The sequence below is a fragment of the Equus quagga genome, chromosome 17 (genome assembly GCF_021613505.1).
Source record: "Equus quagga isolate Etosha38 chromosome 17, UCLA_HA_Equagga_1.0, whole genome shotgun sequence".
Taxonomy (NCBI): domain Eukaryota; kingdom Metazoa; phylum Chordata; class Mammalia; order Perissodactyla; family Equidae; genus Equus; species Equus quagga.
This window is the reverse complement of record NC_060283.1, coordinates 35416674-35432749: the sequence shown is the minus strand read 5'-3', so window position 1 is coordinate 35432749 and position 16076 is coordinate 35416674. Positions and strand designations below refer to the sequence as shown.

Sequence of the window (16076 nt, the reverse complement as noted above, 5' to 3'; positions counted from 1 at the left end):
GTCATTGCTCTCCATAAAGTAACATGAGTAATTTGCTTCCTGATTGATATGTTTATTATTAGTATTGGTATGTGGGGCACTTTTAAGAGGTTTATCGTTCTGAAAAGCAAAGTCAGGAGATTTCCAGTAGTAAAACGGGGAAAGAGAGCTCTGTGGACAGTCTAGGCAGAGTTGGTACCCATTGCCTCTTGGGCTATTCTTTTAGGTCCCCCAAGAGGAGAAGATAGGGGGCCAGCTCCTCGGGGCCCACGGGTCCAGCCACGAGCATCTTTGCAAGGTACAGGCTTCTTTGAAGGCTGTCGTTTTATCCTAAAATTCCACAGTAATTTTACAGTCTACTCCATAACTCATCAGAGTTGATTTTGATGGAAACTTGATGTTTTAAATACCAGCTAGACTTTCGTGTTTACTTTTGTGTCCTCCAAATCTTCAAGTAAAATGATAAGGTGCGTCTTGTTTATTTTGTGGCTTAAGCACTTGCCCCCCGCCCCCTCCAGACCTGTGCCCTGAGTCTGTGGCTGTGCCGTGGGGAGGTTCAACCCACCTGTTCCACTCCGAAGTTTTAAAGCTTTGGTTCAAGGCCCTTCAGACCCAACGCCCCTTTTTTATAACAAGAGTTTAACATCCTCCATCCTCGTTACTAACCTGAGATGAAATTCATGGGTGGTAAAATCTACCAGCACACGTAATTTCAAGTCAATATAATGTTTTAACTGTACCATTAGAAGGAAATAAAATGAAGGTAAGTTGCAGTAACAGAATATCAGTTTCGGTCCAGAAATGCCCAAGTCTCAGTGTTGCAGAAGACAGATACAGAGGTCAGATGCGTGCGCAGACCTGGGCCCAGCATGACAGCTGCAGACATAGGCTGATGCAGCGGTGTTGTCCTGGGACCCAGACATCACTCATTATGTTGCTATCAGTGATGTGACATTTAAAATGGTCACTAACTTTTGGGAAAGTTTTGAACAAACCCAAGTATAATTTTCCCTCAATTTCCATGCCGTTTGCATTCCTGGCATATTGAGTGTACGTTAAAACTGCGCAAAACGTATTTTGAGTTTGTTTATAAGTTTATAGATCTGAATGTTATCAAGTGGTTTTTCTATCTGCCTGAAAAGTCAATGGGAAAGTTCTTCCTTATGCAGGCCTGTCTGAATGCAGGGTGGTTGGCATGCCACGCGCAGGCTCCTAAAGGCCATTAGTCCCCACTGCGATCACTGTGACATCCCAACCCCCCTGCCAGCATTTCCAAAATGCTCTCTAGAGAATTGGCACTCCCCCCATTGACAACTGTCACTCCAAGGCGTCTTCCCCTCCATGGAATTCATAATTACAGGCGTGGCCACAAAGAGTAGGCCGCTTGTTGGAGGAACTTACTGTAATTGCACAAGCAAGGTTTTTGGGAAGATGAGCATTTCTTTTGAGACTGGACTAAAATGCATGTGGCAGCCGAGGGACCCGGGGGCTCTGGATGCAGGGTGCAGAGGTGGCGTGGGCCTGTTCGTGCCGCTGCAGGAGAATGCCTCGCTCATTCCACTTGGTTGCTTTGAATAGCAAACTATTTTTAGAATGTACTGCATATGAGGGGTTGGAGGTTTACATAGAAAACAAAAGTTGGTGGCCGTTGCCACTTCCTGTAGCAAAAGCAAGATGGGAAGGAGACGCTGTGTCACGGCCTCGTAGTTCTCTGCACCGACCACCGTCTACTCCAGACTGGAAACGTGCAGTGCATCATAAGGCCCTTTCATACGGGCCTGTGTGTGTGTCCTCCAGTGAATCCGAGATTCCAAGCCTGCCCCGTCAGGAGCTGCATTCCTTCATCATTCGGGGACTTATCAGGCAGGACAGAGGCCCCTGCTTGTTTCTAAACAAAACTGGTTCTTTGTCACCTCTTCAGGCTTCAGCTGCCTAGTATTCCTATTACATTCACATGAGCGAACTTTAAATATGTGCCTAAGCTTTTCCCCAAAAGTTATAAACTATAGTTAAAACATATCACGTGTCCTGAAAAACAAATGCTACCAGTTTTTCAATTCTGCTTGATTCTAACACCTGGAGGCCAAAATGAAGGCGTGTAATTCATGCTAAAACTTCCTCCTGTTTGTGGAATGCTGCACAGCCGACAAATTGCTTGTCTCTCTGAACAGCCCCATGTGGCATCATTTCCACTTTACATGGATGGGAGCAGACAGGGAGGTGGCAGTCACTGGGGTCCCTCACACATGTCCACAGCCCAGTCCTCTCCCCCTTGACACAGACGTCATTCTTAATGTGTGGTGACAGTATCTTCCCACGCAACTCTTCTAGAATGTCCACACCCGCCTGAGCTGTCATTCTGGTGCTTCTCCAGACCACAGGGCTTTCTCAGCCCAGGTGAATGACTTGACAAAGGGGTCTCAGTCCCATTTCCTAAGAATCGCCCTGGAGTTGTGGCTCATAAACCCCTTCCGGCTTCCATGTAGAATTCTGGACCCCCTGGGTGTAACTGCAGAGTTTAAAAGCAGACTAAGAATTTGTCTTGTTCTGCGCCTCTCTTTGCAGCAAAGCTTCGAAACCCAGGAAATGGACAGCCAGTCAGGATTCCCTGAGGTAGTGTGGGGCTTTTAGAAAGCGATCGGTCTGCCTCCTGTGGCACCTTCTGTCCCTTCCAGGCAGGCAGGACTTCTGTTCCTCCAGTGTCAGTTTCTGTTCTTTGAAGAGCATCACCTGGGAACCTCAAGTAGTTAAACAGGATACAGATAGAATTATTGCTCTTCCAGCCCCTGGACATCACTGGAATTGGGGTGCAGGGTACTGGGGATGGTGTGTGGCTGCCCCACCCTCCGGCAGTGTCTCCTGCTGCTCACAAAACCCCCAACCATAGGCAGGACGTAGGCAGGACGTCAGGTAACGATGGAGCCAGGGCAGAGCATGCCCCGAGGGCTCTCAGCTCTGTGAGCCTCCACCAAGGGCTTTCTCCTTCTGTCCCAGTGAATGAATTCTCTTTCTAGCTCTGCCTGGCCTCAACCATCAGCCCAAGTTGGCTGTCCCTCAGTTCCAGCCCTTATCTTTGGATGTCTGTCTGGCTACAGCCTGGAATTTCTGGTGCTCCGAGCAGGAGGCCTATGCAGGTCCGTGGTAGAACGGGGCCGTATCTGACTGTTGATCCCGCTGCTCTTGTGTCCTGCTCTGGTGGAACTGCCTCTGCTCTGTGGTCCCATCTAAAACCAGAGCTCACGAAGCTCTTGGCACAGGCAGAGACCTGTCACTGAAGTCACTCCTGCTGTTGCCCCCGATTTCTGCACACAGCTCTCCAGCCTGGCCGGGTCTGTGCCGTCAAAGAGGACCTTTCAGTGGGAGAAGCATCACTTTGGCTGTCTGTCGCCCCAGCCAGCCTGTGTGCCCTGTGGCCAGGCCCCTGGCTGTGGCCCTCTGTCCCCTGGCCTCTGCAACACTGTAGGGGTCCCTGGCTGTTTTTAATCATTTGTTTAGGAGGCCCCGGGAGTCAGACTTGTGCTTCTTAGTGTACTTTTAGTATCTCTCATCTCCATATGTATCAGCTCAGTATCAGAGTGCTGTCATGTTGATCTAGGATAAAATAAAATGTACAAGTGGGACTTTGGAGTCTGGGGTTCAGCTTTTTAGAATTATTGTGAACCAACTTAGTCATAAATGGAGTCTTCTCTTCCCAACCTTCTCCACCCTCGAAGGGTGCCTTGCTTTAAAACCCCATGTCTGTACACCTCCCTGGGATTCCAGGCCAGGACGGTGGGGTCCTTGTGGGGGAGGGTGAGGCTGTGTCCCCTGTCAGGGGAGCTGGAACTCTGGCATTCCCCACCAGCATTCTGGGCGTTCCTGAGAAAAGCCAGGGAGCCTGGATCTCGTCAGAGAGGCCTGGCTAGGTCAGCGCCTTCCTCCCCTCCTCCCTGACCCAGAGGGCGGCACTGGGAACCAGGGGTGGCAGCAGGGGTACAGGGAGGGCCCTGGATGGGCTGGAGGGCAGCCCTGCGGCGGGTTTTAGCAGCAGAACCACAGCCATCTTCTGGCAGCAGTGAGCATGGGTTTGGGCCTCCCTCATTTCCTTCCTCCCTCTCTGTCTCTCTCTGTCTGTCTCTCTGGCTCTGCCTCCCCACCCCCACCTCTTCCTTCCTTCCTTTAAAAATTTTTGCTATTTATTATGAAAAATGTCAAACAACCCAAACGTGGATGGGATAACAGAAAGCAGAGGTCCCCCCACTTGCGTGAGCACCAGCACCCCTAGCGGGCGTGTTGAAGCCCAGATGGCCCGGTCCACCCCAAAGTTTCTCACTCAGTGGTTCTGGGTGGGGCCTGAGACTCTGCATCTCGAACAGGTCCCAGGTGATGCTGCTGGGGGGGTAGGGGGCACACCGTGAGAGCCCCACGTCCCACCACTGGCCCCAACAGCTATCAGCTGACATCCTCTTAGACCCCACCGGCTCCTTGATCCAGGTTATTTTCAGGCAAATCTATGCGAGATCACGTCATTTCATCCTTCAGTATTTTAGTATGGATCTCAGCAAAGATGGTATTGGACAGAGGAGGAAGAATTCAGGTCCAGAGCTCTGCCCGTTCTGGAACCCGTTGAGGGGATGAGCTGAGCTAGGCTGAGGGTTTGCCCTTGCCTTTCCCTGCTGGCTCCTGAGGGAAAGGGAGGGAGCTGCCCGGGACCCGGTGAGGCCGCGCCAACAAGCCGTAGGGATCGGAGCCGCTGCGGTGCGAACCCAGTGCCCGAGATCCCAGTGGACAAGCTTGGTGCTGAGTCAATTAACGAAGGATCCAACGACCTCCAACCGGAGCCAAGGATGATGAACTGACAGAGGGGTGCACAGTCTTGTTTTCTAAACCTCTTTTTCAAGCCCTGTGCAGTGTATTCTTTGTATCCTAAATTCCATAAATCCGTTTACTTCTCTCCATCCCTTCCATTTGACCTTGAGATTGGGAGCTTGAGAGGATTAATGGGGAGGCATGCCCCAACTCTGAAGCCCACCCAGGCCTTGGGGGTAGACAGGCGTCCATAAGCAGCACTCGTGGGTGTGTTCAATTTTGGGTACCATCCTGCGTTCACGAGCACCTGGGTGGTGACCAGGTGGGAGGGGTTCTTCGCCAAGTTCTCTGGCTTCTGGGACCACCTGGGCCTCTGGGACCTTGGGCTCCTGAGCTCCCTGTAGTCCTCTGGCCTCACTGCTCTGCTTCATCCTTTGTGTTCAGTTCTGCCAGCGCCTCCCGTTCATGTTCATACGCTCGCTTGCCCAGAAGCAGCCTCTGCTCACTTCCTGGGTTTCATACCACCCTCCCCACCCCTATACCTGCTCCCACATTTCAGCCAGGTGGCATTTCTAAAGCGAAGTCAGCCCCCACCGTGTTCCTTCTTCAAACCCTTCAGTGGTGCTGCCTTCCTTCGAGAGAAGGTTCCAGACACAGGGCTGAGAGCTCGGGCCTGCTCCCCAGGCCTGGGGACTTCGCCGCTGGGTCACATGCCCCTTGCCGCCACACACCCTGCCCCAGTTCTCTCCTCGTGGCTCTTGAGGGTTTGACTTAAGGCGCGTGTCCTCCGGGAAGCCCCTTGACATCCGGATCGGGTTAACTCCTCCTCTGAGCAGCCCCCAGCACATTTTACTTACCCCTCTGTAGCATTGGTCACTGGTCCACGGTCACCGATTGCTCTGTCTGTAGCCCCTGGGACTGGGGACCCAAACCACACCTTGAAAGTCCTTCCCCTGCTGTCTAGTGTGGCCCCAGGCTGGTGGCCTGGGCTTGTGATGGCCAGTAAGCTGCAGTGCCCTACAGCGAAATTCAGAGAGCGAAAGTCAGCGACTGGAAATTCTCCAACTCTCTGATGTGGCTCCAACCCCAAGCACGGGAGTTTCTATTTTACAGAAGTGTCCGTCGTGATGGATTTGTCCTGCTGCACAGAAGACCGGCCTGAGGCGCCAGACCCCTGGGACCACCGCCTAGACAGGAACGGGCGGGCGGGGCTGGGCCTCCCGCGTGATGCTGGGGGGAGATGAACTCATGTTTGTCTATCACCACGGCGACCGTAGCTGTTTTGTAATTTTTGTTCATTTGATGACTTGACCTCTCTGGTGTTTTCTCTGGTGACTCCATGGTGGGCATTTGAGTGATGGGTATCTGTTATGCTCTGTGTTGCGTGTTCTTGGCAAGTGTCAGGGTTTGAGGATGAATTGTGTTGTCAGGCATCTGCTGATAGTATTTTGTGCCCACAGAGTTGGCTGTGCGCAGGTTCTGTACCAATTTAACGTTGCCCAGACATCCGTTGGTGCTCAGTTAGCCAGATTCCCAGAAGCAGGCCTGATGGGGATCACTTCCTGTTTCAGGAGCATCTTGCTTTCCTCGTGTCAGTCACCAGAGCATCCTAAGCTGTGTAGGTGCCTCAGAGGTGGCCATTGTCCATATTTGGAATTGCATTGAATTGCAAATTTATCTCCTTCCTAAATTCTAATCTAAGGTGGAGATTGTCCACAGTTGATCTGTCTTCGAGGTTGGCTGGCTGGTCTCCTCGTAAGGAATTTATTCCATAACTTGGTTCGATCGTGTGGTTCGTTTATCAACCCAAGCCCAGGTCCCTCAAATCGGGGCTGATTGGTTTTTAGTCTGTTGGTGCCATTGTCCTCAAGGACAGGACAGACGTGCTGCGCTGGATGAGAGGAGCAGAGGGGAGGGTGGGCTGTGACAGGAGCACTTTCCTGGGGGGAGGGAGGCCCCCAAGAGTAGGGGGTCTGATGGGACATTATTTTGGAGGCCTGCCCATCTGGTGGGGAGGCCCTCCCAGGTGGCAAGGACTACCCGCTCACATAGGTGGTCTCTTCCAGGATCTTTGCTCCAATCCCAAGCAGAGCTGGACCACAGTAGGGTGGGGGCTTGATGGGCAGGCTGGGCAGGGGGTGACTCCCCTCTGGTCACAGAGACATTCACACTGTGAGAGCAGGAAGCCCTCAGACCTCACCTCCTTATATCTTAATTATCTGTTGCTGCATAACAAGTATCCACAAACTTAGCAGCTTCAAACAGCATCCATCTGTCATCTTAGTTTCTGTGGCTCAGAGTCAGGCCACAGCCTAGGTGGGTCCTCTGCTCAGGGTCTCACGAGGCTGCAGTCAAGGTGTCAGCCCAGCTTTGTGCTTTCCAGAGCTCAAGGTCCTCTTCCAAGGTCACACAGTTATGGGCAGAATTCAGCTCCTTGCTGTTGGAGGACTGCGGTCCCATTTTCCTGTGGGCCATCAGCCAGGCCTCAGCTCTTAGAGGCTGCCCACGTTCCTTGTCCTGTGGCCCATCACAGGCCCTCTCACATGTGGCTGCTTGCTTTTTCAAGGCCAGCGGGAGTCTCTCGCACTTCTAGACTCTCTTTTACAGGGCTCGCCTGATTAGGTCAGGCCCACCCAGAATAATCTATCTTTTGATTAATTCTAAGTCAACTGATGAGTGACCTTAATTATTTGTGCATTTCTCTTTGCCCTATAATGTAACCCAAGCATGGGAGTGACATCCATTCCACTCACAGTTCTGCCCATACTCCAGGGGAAGGGATTATGGGAATCATGTACACCAGGGGCGGGACCTTGGGGACCACCCTAGAATTCCTCCTGCCACACTCTTCCCCCGTCTGCCCCTCTCGAAGCCCCTTCCTTCTTCCAACCCTTTTCCTCCTCCTTACGTTCTCCTCCTCTCCTCCCCTTCTTCCTCCTCTGCGCCCTCCCTTCTCTTTTCCCAACCCCTCTTCCTGTCCCCCCCTCCAGGCTGATGGGTTTCAGCTGCCTGATCTTGGACACGAGGCCAGCAGGCATGGAGCCCATGCCGCCCCCAGGAAGGGCCTGGAGTCAGGCTGCGCTCGCTGGGAACGCCGTCCTCTTGCTGGCCCGTCGGGGCTGTAGGAACTCAGTGTGGGCGGGTGTCAGTTTAATGAACCTTCTCCCAGCCCCTCCCGCCCTCCCCTCCAGCTCTGCCAGATCTTTTTATAGACCCTGAGGGGCCCTTCACAGTGTAACATGGTTTAGAATGTTGAAAGTGGTAACGAGGTCTCAAAGTCCTGATTCACTTGTGATTTTTGATACCCTTGATCTGAGAGACCTGGGCTTGGGTGGATGAAGGAACCACGTGAACCAGCCAAGTTATAGAATAAATTCCTCGTGAGGACACCAGCCAGCCAACCTCTGACAGAGCAGCTCTGGTCGCTTTTCAACTTAGATTAGACTTGAGAAAGATGATGATTTTGTAATTCAGTGCAATACAGTCATGAGGGGGGAGGTGGACGTCCTTGATGCCAGGACCCACCGTCTAGACCTGAGGCTACGGGGCAGGGTGCCCACCCTTGGGGAGAAGCTGGACGACGGGACACTTGGCCACCTCACTACTGGCCCTACGACCACTCCACAAGCAGTCTGGCCATCTCCGATGGCTCTGTTTTAAGATGATTAGGGAGCAGTCTGAAAACCGTGTCTACAGAACTGTTGTTGGAAGAATTACAAGTATATTCCCCCAAAACATTAAGTGGAAAGAAGGTGGGATTTGTTGGACCCAGAAAACCTGAGTCTGGGTACACTGCACCATTGACCTCCCTGTGCTGTGGTCTACCTGAAACAGTGAAAATCTGAGGTTTGTAAAATGTGGATCAGTGTTCAAGTGCCAGGTTGGACGGCATTGGTTGGCCCTGATCAGGCTTTTTAAATGTTCTGAAGTAGAATATAGCTAAGCAGCTACAGGTTGTCAGATGGTGAAATGGAGGCAAATTTGTTGTTGTTGTTTGGTGAGGAAGATTGTGACTGAGCTAACATCTCTGCCAATCTTCCTCTATTTTGTACCTGGGACGCCACCACAGCATGGCTTGATGAGCAGTGTGCAGGTCCACACCCAGGATCTGAACCCACGAACCCCAGGCCGCTGAAGCAGAGCATGCAAACAACCATTACACCATGGGGCTGGTCCCCAGTTTTTTTTTAATGTAACTCTTCTAACAGCTGGCACCGTTCCACCATGTCTTGAGAAAAGATGGGCTTCCCCACACTGTTGGAGGGGAAGCTGAGGCAGCAGGGTGTAGTGAGACGTGACTGGACAGGAATTCTGGAAAGCAGGGTCAGACCCCAGCCCCGTGCCCTCAGACAGATCTGGCAGCCTCTAGGGGCCTCCACTTCCTGCTCTGTAAAGGGAGCGTTTGAACCATTGACCTGCAGTCATGTCCAGCTCTAATGCTTTTGCTCCATGCATTAGTCTGTTGTAGCTCCAGAGGAAGGCAGATTGCCCAGCCCTGCCACTGACTGGCTGTGTGACCTTGGGCAAGTTACTTACCCTCTCTGTGTCTTAGCTCCCTTATCTATAAACTGGAGATGGTAACAGTATCACCCTAATAGGGCTGTTGCAAGGAGTACGTGGCATAATATATTAAAAACCTGTAGAATAGTGCGCACTTGGCATTTAGTAGGGGACTGATAAACAGGAGCAATCATTATTACTCTGACTATTCCCAGTGTCATTCCTGATGACCCTTTTAACTCTTATGAGTCTGTGATGCCTTGCTGTGTCTTTATTAAATTCTGAACAGGATTGTCTTGCAACAGCATTGCTGTTGACTGTGTCCTTGACAGGAGCTGCTGGTCTGCCTCCTCATAAAATTTCCGGGTCTGTTTCAGGCGGAGGCCAGGCTGGCGGCGAAGCGTGCGGCCCGGGCCGAGGCTCGAGAGATCCGAATGAAGGAGCTGGAGCGGCAGCAGAAGGAGGTAACGCTCAGACTTCCCCGTCGGTCCTTTTCACAGATGGTTTTATTTTAGGTGGAGTGTGCACATGCAGGGCACCTGTCCACTTGACGTTGCTCGGCACCGGAACACACTCATGCCCGGGACTCTTGTTCAAGGTCAGGCCAGGGAGTGCGCATAGCACGCATATCAGGCGTGCCTGTTCCAGACTCCGCCTGTGGGGTCCCGAGGTGAGCCCCCTGCACACAGCCGCTCGCTGCACACATCTTCCCAGCCCAGCTTTCTGGCTCAAAGGAGCCGAGATGTGCTGGCTCAACTTCGAGGTCTAACTGTCGAGCGAGAATCCTGATCCTCTGAATTAAAACATGACAGAAGAACAGGTTATGATGCTCTAAAACTAACCAGATTATTTTGTTTAAAAATATTTCCCCTGCAGCTTTATGGTTTTTAACAGCTTTCATGATGCCTAAAGTCTGAATGTGACACAGAGACCAGAATACACGCCGCGGGTGAAATAGCCAGAGAAGAGATTGCCCCCCTGGGAAAATGGATAGTGCTGTGTTTACACACCTGTTAATGCTGTTTGCTACTTATTTTCATCGTCTTGAGCTGGAGCCAGAAGTCACGTGGACAGCATGAGGGCTCCTGAACTTGCTGTTAGAGCTGTGAGCTTTTCCATGACCTTGAAGTCTACACGGCAAATGCAGTGGGTCTCGATTCTCTGTTCTCCTGTGGGCCGTGCCCTGAGGGAGCGTCCGCACCAGGCCCCACCGAAGGGCTGTTCTCGTTCAGAAGATCTGAATTTAGTGTGTTGCAGAGATGTAGCCAGCTGCATCCCCCACCCCAGGGCTGATTTTCGTACCCAGGGTCTTGTTTGGGTCACATGGCCACGTTTTAAAAGTCGAGCCAATGTTTTAAAACTTGTGAGATTTCAGCTAAAACTCTAGGTTTCCAATTTCTCTTAAAACCATTGCAGATTCCACTGCATTCCCTGTAGGGGGTGGCCCCTGGCCACCAGCCGGAGACACTCATTGTCATTTCCTGCCTGCAGAGTTTGTCACTTGGCATGGAAATGTCTGAGAGGGGGAGGGGCATGGCCAGATTTGAACTGGGGGAGGACACTTTTTGGCATGGTTTGAAGAATGGGTTGGAGATTACTAGAAACTCAAACCCAGGACGTTGGTTAGGAAAGTCATACCGCAGTCCTGATGACGGTGATGGGGACAGGAGGGGACGTGGTTCCTGAGAGAAAGGCCACACCGTGCTCCAGCAGTCTTTGGGAAGTGGCTCGAGCACATGAGCAGCTGCCACGCTCCCACCATATTTTAGGTGTCACTTGTCGTGTGTTTACATGTAAATAGAGACTAAACAAATATTTGGAAGTCCCTCACCACCTCTCCCTCATTGTTGGAAATACAAATACAGTTGTAAGTAAGTTTCGTTTTTATGGTATTTGCCTCTAGAATTAATTTAGTCCTTTTAATTCAGTAATTTTCTATGCTTTTTTCCTCCTAATTTACTCAGAGAAGCACGGATTTAGCATTTTCTCAGTGCCTTCCCCCCCTAGAATTGGATTTATTGATTTAAAATTGGAAATAGACTCCTGAATTTTCATTTTAATTATTTGCACTGTACAATTGAACTGGAACTTGGGGTAAGGCCTGAGGGTTAACATGAAGTGCCTCCCTCCCCATTATGTTGGTTACGGGCGAGGTTCGGCTCTAATGGGGATGGGAACCTGATTAACACCGGCCATAAACCTCACCATATCCCTGGCCAGGAGTGATTATTGAAGATGATTCAAAGACGCACATTCAGGAAAGTCTCCAGACAGAAGTACTTAGAGTGGGAGGTGGAGAAAAGGAATAGATCTTGTTTTGTAGAACTTTGTCACATACCTGTCTGAGACAATGTCCCCCATGCTTTAGGAGCCATCCTGACACCAAGCAGCTTCTGTGCACTCAGTTACTGGTATAAATAGTAATGGTTGGAGGCCGCCTAATGGAATACTTCTTTTAGCCTGAACTGGTTTTTAACAATAGGTATTTTAAATGACAAATTGCTTTTTCAAACTGCCTGGTGTCAATGTCTCTTTAGAATATTGTTCTTTCAGTAGATACTTGCAAGCCCACTGTGTGCAGGACACCGCTGGCCCCCTCCGCTCTGCTTTAGAAGCCAGTGTGGCAGTGGGATGTTAAGGTCGTCACGCAGTGGGCAGTGGGCCATGGTTTCTCGGGATGCATCACAGTTTGTGGCACTTGGTTGCTTCATTCTCCAGCGCCAGGAGCCGCCCACCCTCTTAGTGGCTCATCGGTTCTAATCGGCTTGCCTGGTTCTCCAGCAGTCCTCCAGGCTTTTTTATATTAAGGTCATAAAAGAGTTGTAAGAAGAATTTTCCCAAATATTTTGCTGCTCTGCCAGGTTTTGCCACAGTTGATTGAATGTCAACACCACGCCCCCCTCCTCCCCTGTTAGTAAGAATTTCTGGTGGCCTGTGGCTGTTCTCTCAGCTCTGCCATGGGAGCTGAACCAACAGGCTCAGGAAAAAGATGACAGTGAATCTTTAAGGGGCCCCACCTTTGATTTTCATGGTGGTATGAGTAATCATTTTATCATTTTTCTCAAGTCTAAGAGAAAGTCACTTTCACCACAAATACAAATGTAAAATTTCTACAAAATCAAGTTGAAAATGAGTTATATAGTCTGTACAAGCTTTTCTATCTTCCAAAGTATACATTTAGATAAAATATGTTCTATCCTTAATTATGGATAGAATTGATTTAAATATTTAGATGATAATATAAGCAGCTTATCACCCACAAAGTTCTTTGCAAAAGTTCTTGATTTAGAAAATAAAAGCTAAGGGGCCGCCCGGTGGTGCAGTGGTTAAGTTCCCACGTTCCACTTCCGTGGCCCGGGTTTGGCCAGTTCGGATTCCGGGTGCGGACATGGCAGTGCTTGGCAAAAAGCCATGCTGTGGTAGGCATCCCACGTATAAAGTAGAGGAAGATGGGCATGGATGTTAGCTCAAGGCCAGTCTTCCTCAGCAAAAAGAAGAGGATTGGCAATAGTTAGCTCAGGGCTAATCTTCCTCAAAAGAAAAGAAAAGAAAAGAAACGCTAGGAAGAATTAAGCCAAGAAACCATCTATTTGAATGATCTCCTTTAAAAGGAAAGCATGCCCTTCTCCCTTTGAGTCAAAGGAAGTCCTCTTCTGTTCCATTTTCATTCTACAGCCCAAGAGTAATCTGTTGCTGAACTGCATTTCACTTGCAATATTTCAGGCAGCAAAAATGCATTTGGTACCCAAAGATGGGAAACTTTAAGTTTGGCCGTTTAGTTTTGGTATTGTAAAATGGGGGTGGGTGTCGCGGCAGGGGGTAGTAAGATGTGTGGAGGGTCCCAACCGCCCCTCACAGTGGCCCTTTGAGGTCCTGGAAGCCCCCCCTGGACATACAGGACAGGGGGGCCCCGAGGAGTTAGAGAACCCATCTGGTCGAGAGGCAGCTGGGTGGTAGAGCTGAGATTTGAACCCGGGCCTGTGCGCTGGCAGAGCCCAGCTCTTGTGTGGCACGGCCTGACCTCAGGTGGTCGGGGCCTGCCAAGGAGCTCAGGATCTGCAGAGAAAATCCAATTAAAACCTGGGAAATCTGATTAAAAATGCCACAGTTGCCTCTCTCAGTCATACACCCAAGTGCCGTCTGGTTAGTAGATGGCGTTAGAATTTTGAAATTCTTCATTCTAACAGTATGTTTCACGTTTACTATAAAGGCATTTAAGTGGTTCACAGGCATCAAATGTTCTGTCCTATTCAAGTTCCATGAAATGTCTTCATGAAAATAGTGTGGGAATTTGGGTCCCCTCAGCCTTCGGCTACACAGCAGAGGCGCGTTCAGACGTGGGGGCAAAGTCTCCCCGTCGAGTGGGGTTTAAGCTGTGAGAAGACCAGGAGGAGCGCTTGGCTTCGCTCGTGAGGAAGTACCTAAGGTACCCGTCACCTTTCTAATTTATCCCGTGTGGGTCATTCGTCCGTCTGTGCTCACACTCCTCCGACAGGCAGTGACACAGGGAAGCTGTCTTCTCTGCTGATCTCAGACTCTCCCTTGGGGTCAGGTCGCATGCCTGGTGACCAGCACCCATGCTGTGAATTATCAGGATGTGGAGTGACAACCTGGTGTGTCTTAGGGAGAAAGCAGAGAAGCTAACTGGTGACACAGCAAGTGGGGACACTGAAGGAAGGAGCCGCAAGTGGGAGAGGGCAGGACGGGCAGGAAGCCATCCTTGGGAGATGACAGCCAGACCGAGGAGGGGTGAAGCGTGGAGGGAGACACTCTGGCTCTGCCCTGCAGTTTATGTTGATCTGGTTCGACCAGCGGCACTGACTTACACAAACGACAATTTTGCCATCATAAACTTAGGGTCTTTGAAACATGAGAGCATTACTGTCTATTTAAAGTTTATGTCTGCTTCTTCAGAAAAGGGATTCAAAAGTTGTTAAACAAAGTAGGTGTATATTTTATTACTCTGAGTTTTATTTACAGGTGTGGAAAATGACCTTAGAGAGATGAGACCGTTTTCCCCAAAGCTAAGAAAATGGCGGAGCCAAGGTTAAAATCTAGATCTGAAAACACTGCAAAGCTTGCATTCTTCCTACGACAGCCTCTGCCTCAGAATCAAATACAAAGTCAAGAACAAAAGCCAACACACACAAAGGGCACAGCCGGTATGTTAACCAGGGACTGCAGTTGGCTGTGAGCATGCTGACACACACAGCCAAGGGGGAAACAGAATAAGCCACATGATCCCAATCACTTTACAACTGGAAGCGTATCTTGAAAAACAAGTTTTTTTATTGGTGTTGAATTCGAGGCACAGTATAATAAACACAAAATAGGCCATTTTGTTAGCCAGACTTTTGCAGAGAACACGGAAGCCATAACTGATGTTCATCCAGCTGTTTCTTCATTTGACCCAAGTCCAGGGGTGGGGGAGTGTACACGTCTGTGCATGTGTGTGTGCAGGAGCATTTGTGTATACATCTAGAGAGATGAGTGAGACAGGCTAACACGGTCCAAACTGCAGGTTTGGGACACGCTTTAAGGATCTAGGGAGGTGTACAGACAGCACCTCTCTGAGCCTCTCCTTTGCATATCACATCTCTGGACCTGACTATTATTAGAACTGGTAACACAATTTGAGGTTATACAATCTGATAGCCTGGGGCACTGGCATTTTAAGTTGTTGATTAAGTGGAAATGAATCTGCTTTGGAAGACCAGTGTTTAACCAGGAGGGTTGATATTTTGGTGTAATAATTGAGAAACGTGATCCCTGTTTGCATCTCTTGGCAAGCCGTCCCACCTCTACACAGGTGTTTCTGAGCAGGGCCGAGGGTTTCCTTGAGAAGGAGGTCAGATGGGCTGAAGGTGGACGGAGCCTGTGAATGTCTGGAGAGCAGTGACCATCCTTGGGGGCTCGGGAGAGCAGGAAGCTGGTGACACCATCTGGAGGGTTTCAGAAGCAGATTGTGGTTGAAGCCACACTGGTGCTTGGGATCCTCCAAGGCCAGCATGGAGAGTGCACAGGGAGGAGAGGTGAGCAAAGAGACACCAGTGTTTGAGGAATATGGGCCTGTCATCAAGCCCCAGCAGACCCTGAGGACATGGGGGCCCATGAACTGGCTGCGGATCTTTCCAGACTGCCCAGCCAGCCCCAGCCCTCTGTGACAGCCCGTTGCACTCTCCATAGCGGTTCTCTTCATCTGTGCAGATGAGGAGGACTGACAACGTTAGCTGTGCTTTTGGAGCTGTTTAAAATGATCATGAGCTCCTTTTTGATGGATTTATTAGGGAAGATGAATATGTAGATATTCTTTGGGAAATCCAAGTGGGCCTTTTGCTTCGCATGAGAACCTGCACTAACGGGGGAAAAAATGGTGATACGATGATCAGGTGATACGATGACCAGGGTGCATCTCTTTTGTAGCTACTGACTTGATAAACGTTTTTGCTGGAGGTCCTGTTTTAATATAGTGATAATGTTGACTACAGTCACCTGTGCTCACTCATATAAGGCTAGAAACACCAAGTTTCCAATCTTATAGTTTTGGCAGCATCTTGAACAATGCCTGAGTCGGTCAATGTTTTGTTGAATGAATGAATGAATGGAGTAGATAGTCTTACCTAGCGATCACTGCAAAATTAGGAGAACCTGTGAAGCAAACTGATATGTCAGTGTGTGATCATAAGCTTTTTAAAAAAATATTTCAGGGGCCTGCCCCATGGCCGAGTGGATAAGTTCACGCGCTCCGCTTCAGCGGCTCAGGGTTTCGCCAGTTCGAATCCTGGGTGCGGACATGGCACTGCTTATCA

The 16076-nt window shown here is 50.1% G+C and overlaps 1 protein-coding gene across 27 annotated transcripts in view; it reads left to right on the top strand.

Moving 5' to 3' along the window:
- The window catches only part of LRRFIP1 (LRR binding FLII interacting protein 1), a 141749-nt gene that overhangs the window by 67576 nt on the left and 58097 nt on the right, over nt 1–16076 (top strand). For 25 of the 27 annotated variants that reach the window (XR_006885771.1, XM_046643489.1, XM_046643488.1 and 22 more), the window contains one exon: nt 9645–9731. The exons of the other annotated variants lie outside the window; for them this stretch is intronic. Coding sequence is in view for 24 of the 25 variants with exons in the window: in XM_046643489.1 (XP_046499445.1) it covers nt 9645–9731 (87 nt within the window). In the remaining variant the exon portion in view is untranslated. The remainder of the gene's footprint in view (nt 1–9644; nt 9732–16076) is intronic. 27 annotated transcript variants of the gene reach the window in all.